General features: G+C 43.7%; 1 protein-coding gene across 6 annotated transcripts in view; it reads left to right on the forward strand.

Annotated features, from left to right (window-relative positions):
- Positions 1 to 3687: 3687 nt before the first annotated feature.
- The window catches only part of EPB41L5 (erythrocyte membrane protein band 4.1 like 5), a 65942-nt gene continuing 57358 nt past the window's right edge, over positions 3688 to 12271 (forward strand). For 2 of the 6 annotated variants that reach the window (XM_080399523.1, XM_080399526.1), the window contains exons 1-2: positions 3688 to 4574; positions 6634 to 6818. In XM_080399523.1, the coding sequence (XP_080255649.1) occupies positions 4538 to 4574; positions 6634 to 6818 (222 nt within the window). In that variant the 5' untranslated portion in view covers positions 3688 to 4537. The other 4 variants (XM_080399527.1, XM_080399524.1, XM_080399528.1 and 1 more) reach the window with 4 other exon arrangements.

Consider the following 12271-nt stretch of genomic DNA (forward strand, 5'->3'; position numbering starts at 1 on the left):
TGAATAATTATTTTCATACCATTTGATTAGGAAAAATATTGGGTGGGTGTGGGAAAGAGTATGTTTGTAACACTTCCATAGTACGAATCCAGTTAAAAAAAAAAAAGAAAAAAAAAAAAAAAAGAAATATTCATTGTAAATAAGAGCAATATTCTGACAATTTTGTGCCAATGTATAATGTTAAGACTTTTGTTTTCCTGTTAGGTTCGGATTGAAAACTACCACTACCATCTCTTGTTTAAAGTGGATTTTTAAGGGTTTTTTTAGTAGAAAGACATGGGGCTCTAGTGGGGGCTTTGAGTGTTTTGGGGGCATTTTTTATTTTTGCTAGATATGAAGTAAGATGCAGGTGTTGATTAATAAACCACCTACAGATTGTCAGCCAATCCACTCTGAGAAATACTGCTTTAGATATACCAGATAACTGAGCTGAAGAATTCATTTATGCTGAATTTGGAAGCATTTGTTATTTAAAATAACTTGCAAGTCTTAAGCAGTAAAATACTGCTTTTATGCATTTTATTTTTATATATTTTTTTCCCAGTTATGAAAAATAGGAAGCCTGTGGGGTTTTCTTCTCACTAGATTTAATGCTATCGGATGTTTCTTCCGCATTTCTCTGTTAAGTCTTGAAAGCTTATGTCCCATATAGGTAAAGCAGTACCACTTATAGCATATCTGATTACAGTCTGGCACGCCATCTATTAGAGAAACGGTGAGAAAGCAGTTGGGAGATACAGGAACATGAGGAGTTTGTTACGGAACCTGTGTAGCCGGCAGCTTTCCCTGGACACCTTCCAAAAAGCTTTGTGGGTACCCATAGAAGGGCCAAAATGCAGCGGACCTGCTGCAGTTGCACTGCCCAGGGAGACGGGAGGTAGGGAAGGTCTGGCATGGAGTTGCTGGAGCTGAACTGTGTGATATTTCTATGCTTCTGCAGTGTGTGTGCAGGTGTGTGGGTGATGTTTGATGGCTCAGGGAATTAGCATGAGCATGAAAAACTATGGATCCACCAATTCCCAAAGCAGGTTGTACAATGTGTATGCTGTAGTTTTGACTGTAGGGCTACTATGCAGGTAATCTTCAAGACCCTCAGCCCTAAGGATAAAGGGAGGGAATGGGTTATCATCCAAATTAAAATTTTGCATATTTGGACTTCCACAAAGTGCAGGAATGATGCCCTCTAATGTCAGTTGCAGTCTTTTGGTAGCTCACATCTTGGGTTCCCACTTGCCTGGGTGTATTTGTGAATTTAAGTACCCACCTTTTCTCTTGAGACCGGAAAAGCTCTTTTTCCATTACTTTTAGTGCTAGGATCCAAAATCAAAATCTGGTAAAAAGATATTCATTGATTAGATGTGGATCTTGCATGAAATTGCAGGGATTATAATGAGTGTTGATTGGGAAGCTGTTACAAGGGGAAAATGGTTTGTTTGTTTCAGTGTAACTGTTCTGTCCAGTCTGTATTATCCCACTGCAGTTATAAATTGAAACTGATTTTATTATTTTTTTTGCGTTTTTGTTTAGTGGTCTGCAAAGGAGGCCAGCTTGTTATCAGTGGATTCTACCTCTGTGCTGGCTGTTACCATGAGCATGCATCTTTCCAGTTCATAGGGCTTCTCTAGCTACAAGTTTTTAACTGGTGCGTAAGCTGTAAGCTCTTGATTGTTGGCTTTGGCATGTTGTACTGATTGAGAGCTCAGTGGTAAAAACTGCAGAAAAATCACTTTATAAAAAAAATGCTGAAATTTTCAATTAAAAATATAGGACTTTTTGATTTCTTTCAACAAGTAGCCTCATTTAAAACAAAACTTGCCACTAAAATATCTAGCATTCTAGTCTGCTATAGCATGAACTATGGTTTTGCAGACTGGCTGACAGTTTGTTGGTTGTGTTATTTTGTATTTAGCAAGCTTATGTTTTTTAAAGGGTAATTTTTTTCAAAGTGTTTTGATGTTTGAATAGTAGCACTTTATTTCATGCTTACTACTGACTGAACTATTGGACAAAATGAATAGGGTTTGGAGAGAGATGTTTAATGGGTCTCTGTACAGAGATTATTCAGATTACACCCTGGTACGAATGCTTTCTATTGTTCCAACCATTTCTGGTTTGTTGTTCATGTATTTATGAGGGATTGTCAGAAAATGGATATTAATAAGGTATTAATAATTCTATCATCTCAGTTTTCCTGTTTTAAAAAGAATATAAAGCCTTGCATTTGAAAAAAAAAAAGGTGCAAATAGAAACTACAGGGTACTTGTAATTTTAACTCTGTGATCTCTCTCAGCTAGCTGCAGATTAGGTATGTTTACTGTAAATGTTTCTGCTAAGCATTATTTTTAACATTAGATCAATTACCTGGAAATCAGTATTTTTTTTTACTTAACTTATTTGAATTTTGATAACTAAAGGTAATGCACAACGAAGTTTAAAGAAGTTGTCACCCTTTTACTCCTAGGCCAGGGGCCTAAGACATGAGTGAAAGGGTTAAACAGTTTACATTAAGCTGTTGTTTTCTTTAACTAGAATATATCCACAAAGACTAGACTATAAAAGATCCAGTGCAATTATTTCAGTACATTGGGGTACCACAGTAACAACCCATAATAATCTTACAGGAAAATTAAGGTAAGAAAACAAAGGTTGTATTTTATCCAGCATATCTGGATTTGTTTTCCATTTGCTTTGGTTTGTTTACAAGTGATCCCATTTTAACCAGTCAATTTGGCAGGGCTGTTTGTGTAAGGTTTGGGGGTTTTCTGTAACAGGTGCTATACTGTGTGTAAATATAAAGGGAAGAATATTATGTAGATCGTTATTAACAATCAGATGGTGGCAATATTTTTTGCTAGTTACTTCTGGTAATTGATTTGCATTTCCAGCTGCGGCTTTCAGTTGCCAAATTTCATCTCAGTTTCGTACTGCTGAATGATGGACTGCAAGTGTGAAGTAAATCATCTCGGAGTTGAATAGCTCTTTTGTTATATACTAACTCTTGTGTATCTTTATTAATGTTGGGGGGATAGGAAGGTTCTTCCCCTAAGTTGACTTTTGCCTATAAATTTGTTTAAAAGCACATGAGGGAGGGGGAGGAAAAAAAAAACAAACCACAACTAAATGCAACATCTTGGCTAAACAGCCAGGGTGATTAATTGAAAATGTTGGAAACTTGAAATTGGTCAACACTGGACAATGTGAAAATAAATTCAGCTTTTGTCACTGCAGCTACTGTATGCTTTAAAGGGCCTTATGTATTTGTTCTCATTTTGATAAAATGAAATTTCTTGCCATTAAAATGATACACTAACTTCTACCGAAAACCAGCAGTTCCCAGGATAAATATGCTAATTAACATTTAACAAGTCTTGTTTTAGTCTTAAGTAAAATTTCATTCTATTATGTGAAAAAATGCTGTTATGCATATTTTGTGGATATATTTAATTTCAGTTGACAAATAGTTGTTCTAGGTACAGACTTGAAATATATATATAGTTTACTTGTGGATCTTAATTGTTTAATTGCAAAATAAAGATGTGCTTTAGTAATTTAATTTTTTGCGATTTTCTTGTTACTCTACACACTGTTTTGCTGTGCTACTTTTATATGCTTCTGATGCCAAATAATGTTCATCTTGTGTTTTACTTTTTGACATTGTATGTCATAAATACAGCCCTATGGATTTGAGTACTAGGAGAGGATGCTAAATTATCAGGAATGAAATTGTTGGGTACAAATAAGCATGAGAGTATCAACCAAAGTTTTTTACCTGAAACCGTATACTGCAGGTTTTGCACTAATGGCAGAATAACTCTTTACTGATCTTTTATACAGTGAGTGTTTTGGAGACAGTGTTCAACAGAGATTATAGTCTGATCGCAAACAGGACATGAGGAATAGTGATGTGAAGAATAAAAATTCCAGATGGAAGCTTGTGATGAAATCTTTGCTGCCAATAAGCGAGAGGGTGTTTAAAGCAAAAGTAGGGAAAGATGGAAGGACTTAACAGGCAAGACAAAAATCTCAGGAGGGATAAATTAGTTAATCTCTACTGAGGATTCATCAGCTATCTGAAAAACCTCAGAGATAATTTTCCCCCTCTTTAAATATAGTAATTTGTCTGTTTCATTTGGGAACTTTATTGCAAGCTCCCATGTGTATTTCATGACAGACTGCCTGGAGCAACCATAGTCCCTGCTCCTCTGCTAAAAAGTATCTAAGTTCCCCTGTTTTGTGATTTAGGTTTGTGAGGAAATAACAAGGCACAAACCTGAACCTCACCTTCCCCGAAGCCTGCCTTGCTCCTCCTGCTTGTGGTAGCACAGGGTGACTGTGTTGTCAACATAGGGGTGTTTTAGTTATTTTAGAAATTTAACATCAAAATCAGCCTGTTGCTTCATCAGCAAATACTGGGCAATTACCTGTCGGCTCTTTTTTTTTTTTTTTCCATTTTTTTTTCTCCATTTCATCAAATGACGTCAAACTAACTCCGTGGATATTCGGGCGTGGGAGCGGATTTTGCCATAGCAGTGTACTGATGCGTGGTTCATGGTGGCGGCTCCTCCGCGTGGCAGGTGAGTGACCGGTTACCTCAGCCTGGGTTTTAGAGCCGAGCGCAGGAAACGTTGTGTTACTGTGAGCAAAAGCCGTCCCAGTAACAAGCTACAGTCTGTTTTCCCGGACTGTACACAGGCTGGATTCCCAGTTATCCCGGGGTGTTGAAGGAGCCTGGAGCTTGTTTACTGAGAGCAGTGTCACTGCGAGCTGCCCCTGCCCGCCCTGCGGTTGCTGTCCGGGCCCTCCCCGCCGGCCTCGCACACCGGCGCTCCCGTGCTCCGACGGGGCACTGAAGCGCGGCCCCCCGAGCGCCGCAGCTGGTGCCGGGGAGCGCGGCCCTGTCCCCTGGGCTGGAGCAAGTGACAAAAATGATAAAGTATGTGCGCCACCGCTGGGGTTCGCGTTTTCAAAGGGCGTTAGGATACAAACGGCGGTTTTCCATCAGGCTCCTGTTTCAGCACAGGAGTGCCGACAGCGCCGGTTTGCAGATGGTTCTGCTGCGCTCCGTGCCTCGCCCCCGTCCTCCTCCAGGCAGGGCTCGACGCCGCCCTCTGCTTGCCAACCTAACGCCTGGGGCGGCTCCCTGCTCCCGCTGGCCGGCCCAGCCGCCGGGGGAACCGGCCACTACCTGTGCGCACGAATTCCAGAGATTTTCCCAAGGAATTCGAAAGCCATCCCGAAGGCTCAAGCGCAGTGCCCCCCCTCCCCGGGCAGCACGTGGGCCGGGCCGCGCCCCCGCCCCCCCGCGCGGCCCTCCGCTGGGCGAAACCACCTGGCTCGGGGCGGGGGCGCCCCTTTCCCACCGCGATCCGCCCCTTTAAAGGGGCGACGGCCCCGCGGCGCGGTGCGGTGCACTGCCTGTGCCGCCAGCCCCGCTCCGCGCCGGGCGGGACGGAGCCGCCGCGGAGGCCGCCAGGTGAGTGAGCGGGGGGCGGGAAGGACGGGCAGTCGTTGCCCGTTTAGGGGCCTCCCACGTCGCTCCGCCATGTTCGGAGGCCCGCCCCTGCCGGGGGCTCCCTCACCGCCCCCCCGCTCGCCCCCAGGGCCTTGAGGAGCCGCCGCGGGGACGCGCTCCCGCCGCTCCCGGCCGCGCCGCTGCCGCCGCCTGGGCCGCGGGGCCGGCCGCCAGGTGAGCGGCGCGGGGATCCCGCTGTGGCCGCCGCGGAGGGTCGGCGGCGCTGCGCCGGTGCTCGAGCGGCCGCGGCGGGGGAGGGCGGGGCGCGACCCCCGGGGCGGCGGGCCGGGAGCGGGGCCGCGGGCCGCGTCTGGGGGGGCGCCGGCCTCGGGGCGTTATGTAAGGGCGGGGGCGCCCGGCCGGCGGCCGGGGGAGTGAGCGGGGCGGGGGCCGTGCCTTGCCGCGCTCCCCCGGGGAGGCGGGCGGGCAGCGCCGGGTTTCGGCGCGCTGGGCTGGGCTGCGAGCCGGCGAGACCGGCCGGTGGCTGCGGCTCGGGGGTGACTCATCGCCGGGCGGGCGGGGACGCGGGCGGCGCCGGGCCGGGGGGGGCAGGAGGGCCAGGAGGGCCGGGGGGCGGCCGCGGCGGGCCGGTCTGCGCCGGGCCCCTGCAGGGCCTGCCCGTGGGGGCTGGGCACCAGCGTCTCGGCCGTGAGCAAAGTCGTGGGGCGGGAGGGGGCGGGTATAACTTTGCTTTCGATGGGAGGAATGGAGCGTGACAGCCGAGAGCACAGCCCGTGGTACGTACATCTTGGCTGCTTCCCAGCTTTGGGAGAGCATCCCTGTTCGGTTGAAGGTGTACCAGCGTCGCTGTTAGTGAAAGATTGCCATCAATTGTATGAGATCCACGCCATCGCTGTTTTTCCCCCAGTGTACTCTCGATTGTCCCAAAAATCATCCCAGCTCTGTTAAAGGTTTAAGCTGAGGGTTTTTTTTCAAAGTAAAAGACTTAGCCAAAGACTACAGGTATTTAAATCCAAAGAAGCGAAACATCCGTTTGAATCTCTTGTAGCTCTTTATCAAATTCAGGCATTTTTTAAGAACTTTAAATGTGGGCTGTTATTTTTCTTTTTTCTGTGAAGACCTGATACTAAAGTGTTCTTTTGCTGTTTTGAATTTCCTAGCAAAGATGCTGAGTTTCTTCCGACGAACCCTTGGGCGGCGGTCTATGCGTAAGCATGCGGAGAAGGAACGGCTAAGAGAGGCCCAAAGAGCTGCAACCCACATCCCTGCAGCTGGGGACGCAAAATCCATCATTACCTGCCGAGTGGCGCTGCTGGATGGAACAGATGTCAGCGTGGACTTACCGGTACGAGTGATGCAAGCTTATTTTTTAAATATGGTTGGCTTATGTCAGTCTGTCTGCTCTCTTTGCTGCTTACAAGTTAGGTAAAGGCGTATCTATTTGTTGTAGCAACTGACCATGCGATTCGACATCCAGTCAGTTACAGGTCATTGAAAGGCGCTGAAAGAATAGTTATCTTTGTTATTCACTGAAACTGGAGAGGGTGTTTTGTTAGATGTCGTTGTGCCTTATACACTGAACACTTTCCAGCATGTTATTGTAGTTGTTGTGCCAAGGCCTAATTCAGGGTGTTTTGGGTGAATTGGATTATCTTTGTGGTGAGCTGGGCATGCATCTTGAGAAGGAAGGTAAATTTCCTGGTGTAACTCTGTTGAGGGGGAGGGATGAGCAGAAGTACTAGCAGTAATTTCTGCGTGGATTTTGTTTTGATTTGGTCAGAGATGGGTGCAGTTTTTAACGCTTACTCGAGAAGGGAGGGGAAAAGAAGAATTCTGTTTCCTCCTTCTCCTTTAGGGCAGATTGTATAGCAGGGATTGTCTCATACCATAGTGCTTTATTGGGAGTGAGGTGTTAGCCACTGTTTTACATTTCTAAAGCTTCCTTAATATATACGTGCTCGTTCTGTTCTGCTTAATTATATACCTGATTTTGACCCATAGGATGAACAGTAGCAGTAGAAGTGATGTGCTCTGTTTTTTCCATTACCATGTGTTATAGTCGTTAACGTCTTGTTTTGAGCTCATGTAGGTGAGCTAGGAAGCTGTGGGTCTGAGACCTCCTGACTAGTGCCGTAGGATTTTGGCTGCAGTAACAGTTGTGCTGATGTTGGAGCTGCTGGTTAGAAAGAGCATGTGGAGCGACCATTCTTGAAACATCTTTTCCTTCCCCCCCTTTTTTATTTTAAGCACAATTCTAGAGCGTTTATAATGTTAGGTAGTCTGAGGAAGGCTCAACTTGCTAGAGCATCAAGCAGTGCTGTTGACATAGTGAGCAGTAATAACTCCTGCAATATCCAGAGCCCCAAGTAATCTAGGGTTGAAGAAACTGTTTGGCATCTTTATTTGTGAAGTGACTACGCAGATAGGCATTTACAGAGGGCAGTAGAACTGATTTGTATGTCTCTGAAACAATGGAATGAACATATCTAGTGTGGCTTAGTGCCTAGGATGTTTGATGTGAGGCCAGGAATGCCCACAAACACTTTATAGCAAGAGTTACACTTAAAAAGTACTCGAGCTTAAGTTGGTGTCTCCACATAACCAGAGTGGTAATCTTTGGAGCTGGAGTTGGCTTCGTAGGCAAATTCCTGGTGCCTCTAACAACATTTCTAAGGCCTTGAGGAGCATAAATTGAACCTGAAAAGGTGTCACGACCTACCGTCTGGACTATGAAACTTAGATCGGAGTTCAGTAGTAACTGTTCATTTCTACAGGACGCTTTTTTTGCTCTTGCTTTTTTTTCTTTGTTAGCCAGTATAAAGCTTTGTCTGTGCTTATCTAAGTTATAGGTAACAGTAAACAAATACGCTAAATCAGCATACCAGATGCAGTAATTGCAGTGCATCGTCAGTGGCTGGCAGGTACCAGTTCCTTTGGTGATTAAAATACAATAAATTAAAAGATCAGATTAAATGTTTCATTTCAGACTCCTTAATGTGTTTGTTCTTGTGTCTCCACTTGCATTGTTCATATTTTGAAGTTGACTCTTAAAGTGGAAAGAAAAAAGGGACGGTGGGCAGGGGATGAAGGGAGGGTGCAGAATTGTGGCAAAACAACATTGCTTCATTGCTTTCTAAAATCTAAAGCTAAATTAAAAATACATTTGTGTGTATCTAGAAATATTTTTTTTTCTTTTACAAAAACTTTCCTTGAGAATCGTCGTCCTGTTGCAGCTAACACCTTCACCTTTTCCAAGACTGGTTCTGTTAGCTTGTTGGCAGTAGATTTGGTTTAAAATGAACTCTTGTTATCTCAAAGAGGTGCCCTCAGGTCTGCCAGTTCAGTTGTGCGTAGTCCCATTGTCTATCTATGTTCTGTGAGATTGTTTTATTAAAAGAAAAAAAATAACAGAAAGTGTTTCTTAAGACTGAATCACTTAGCAAACAGGTTAGTTCACAGCCAGAGAAAGAGGTGCCTTGGCAAGAATGAATGCCATACCTTTTTTAATCTGTGGCTGCATAAACACTTTACAGTGGCATAAGTTGTTGCTGCCACAGGAAGAAAAGATGTTGCTTTCGTTATTGCGTTTGTCCTTGTTTTCGCATACCCCTTGGCAGAAGAAACAGTTTTTTGGCAGCCAGGCAGTAAGCTAAGTCAAGAAAATGCTGTGGCTGAAAATAATCAGTATAATTTCGTTATGTTAGTTTCCAGCTGGAGTGATTCTCCAATCTGGTTCCCCATGTGCCTCCCCAAATGTGGTGAAGAACTGTTTAGAGGTGGTATCAGGCTTATGCTTGCTTAAAATCCTTGTCAAGCTATACCCTCACAGTGAATTTGCTACTGAAGAAAGACTATTGTCAGGTTAAGGTCATTCTTATAATTGAATCTGAGATTGCTGAATTTGTTTAATTTTTTTTAAAAAAAGGGGGGGCGGGAGGGAGGGGGAACCCCCAACCACAGGGAATGTTATCACATAAATCAAACATGTTTCAGAGTCTTTATAAGCAGAGACTGACGCTTTTATGAATATTGACAATGAGACAGAAGGGACATGTTGTAAATGATTCAGCTGATATTTAATTATTGAACACAGAGCCAGGATTTGAGTAGTAAATGTGCTTTTTGTCCACTGATCTTATCTGTGGTGTCTGTCAAGCCACTTAATCTGTGTGCTTTTCTATTTCTTCTGTTGTTTTTAATTACAGAATTGCCTGACTTGAGCTGTTCATCAAAGCTACAGTCCTACTCCAGTACATAGACTGGATTCTTTTAAAGTATCTACTTATTTTGTAGTCGTGTCAATGACTGAAGGATATCAGTGTTATGTATACTATTTAGTGTTATTTTGATATGTTCAGAATAGGAGGCATGATTTGAGTGAGTTATCAATGTTTTTGGGGGGCAGTTTGAAAGATGTGGGATTTTTCCCCCCTCCCAGCTTCATCTCAGATTCTAAAGTTGTGTTTTGACCCGGTAGTTTTCCTCGTCTATTACCACTTGTTTGAAGCTTCATGTTTGTCTGAATGCATTCAGTAATTTTGACAGACCTAAGTGCTTAATGAAATACTAAGAAAATTACTGTTTCTTTACCGATGAAACGTTTTTGTAAAATACAGGGTGTCTGTTAACTGTGTTGCTGTTGATGTTCATCACGCACAATGTTTTACTGTTAACTTACCTCGAGTTCAACTTGGACGAAAGTCAGGTTGTGCTTTTTCTTCTAATTGTTTAAGAATCATGGGTGGAATGTTTGCTTACTGGTATGAGTGGTGAGAGGACAAGAACTCTGTTTTGCTGGCATCCCTTATCTTACTTTTAATCCTGTTCCCATGCAAAACTAAACTCCCATCTTCCCCCACTGCACCTGTGGAATTTCCAAAAGCTCAAAAGCCATGAAGAGCCCTAGTTTGGTACCTGAAGACTCACTTGTACTCATCTGGGCTCTCAAGGGAACCTCTCAGCAGCTGGAATACTGGCTCTTCAGGTGGCCATGGTTTATAGGGAAGGACAGGTTGGGGAGGGGGAGGGCATCATAGTGGTGTTTTTCCTTGAAAGCTGCTTTTAATTGGAGTCACCAACAGCTTATGAAATACTCGTGAACAAATGTCAAGAATTTCAAATAAAGTGCTATTTTGAGTACTGGAGGGGGCTCCAGAGGATTTTTAAATCAAAAGATCTAAAAATTGAGTGTTTGTTGAGATAATCAATTTTATGCTATACATAGTAATTAATGGGGAGAGGGGAAAGATAACCTAGATGAAGGGGAAAAATGACAAGAGAAATAATGTAAATAAAATTACAGGGATACACTTGGCATATGTACCTTTTAAAAAATTTGTGGATAGCTTTCTGTGGGGGAACAAGGTCAGCCGTACAGTAGCAACAGATAGTAAGTATGGGGTCTTATAGAAGCAGCACTGTAATTTCTGGAAGCCAGAGGTGTTTTGGTAAAAAAACACAAACACACAAAAAACCAAAAACACCAAACAAAAAACCACCATCTGATCCCGCTTAACCCGTAATTTACGTAATCTTCTCATGGACAATAGAGCATTAATTGTATTCCAGGCTCTGTACATGTAACCTAAGTTTTAGGCAAAAACCTTTCTAGTGGTACAAGGTGAAAGACACAAATTATGAGAATGGATGCTCTCTGAGTAGTTTTTCATCTCAGAATATTCCTTATTTATGCATGCATGAAATGTAATATGGAGATTGCAAAATGAGATGATTTTGTCCTTGGTATAATGAAGTATTTATTGTTAAAGTAAGGTCTTGTATAAACCAGTGCAAGGGCTGTGTGGAATAGCAGGAACTGGTTAAGCTGTTTATGGTTTTGGAGTAATGCTTACAAAATAAGATAAAAAGGACTGTATTTGTAGTGATTATTTTAAATAAAATTAAGAAGTCTATATGGAATGCCAAAATTGTTGCCAGCAAACTGTTAATGAGTGCGGATGGCTTTTTGTGTAGAGGGAGATGATCTGTGTTTATCCGACTACAAGATCAGAGATGTATTGTGATAGTTGATTACTGATTACTCAGTAATCCATTCTGGTGTTTATTAAAAGCTTGTAGAGTATTTGTGGGTACTTGCTGAATATTTGTAAATAAATCTGAAATACATAATGCTGTCTGTGGCACAGGTGCTGATTAAAAAGAAAATCTAGTAATGCTAAAAACATTGGAAAATCAGTCATGAAATAAAATGAGTAATCTTATTGTCCAAGGCTGGCTTTGAAATTTTCAAAATAATGCTCAGCTGACAAAAGTAAAGAATAAATAAATACTTGCTTGCGTGCGTGTGTGTGTTAAGATTATAAAGTTTTGGATTAAAACTTCTTTTCCCACGTGGTCTTTGTGTTAAACTGTTGACACACTTTTGGCTATTAGCTTAAACAACTGAAAGACCTTTAGGGGACTGAAATTGGAAAAATTGATCCTAAGCTGAGTCTTACAAGGCCAAGGTGCTGTCTGTGAGGTGTAAGGGGGCCCAGCCACAGAGCAGGTTGATCCAGCGCTCCCTGGGCTGCCAGGCTGAAATGGTACTGAGATCGCTGCGCTGGTCCAGCACTTGTGAGCAGCAGCAGAACTGCGGAGTTGTGCTGGGAGCCCAGTCACTCTGGGTGAGCAGCGGGTGAGCGTGCCAGCCTTGCCGCAGCGCACCCACGGAGCCCTGCTGCGGTCGGGAAGGGAGGACGGGAGCAGCTGGAAGCGAGCTGTGGCTGCTGGCAGTCATTTGGCCTGCAGTGTGCTGCCGAGTGATCCCGGGCATGGTGCTCCAGGCTGGTTTAGTTG

The sequence above is a fragment of the Falco punctatus genome (genome assembly GCF_963210335.1).
Source record: "Falco punctatus genome assembly, chromosome: 8".
Taxonomy (NCBI): domain Eukaryota; kingdom Metazoa; phylum Chordata; class Aves; order Falconiformes; family Falconidae; genus Falco; species Falco punctatus.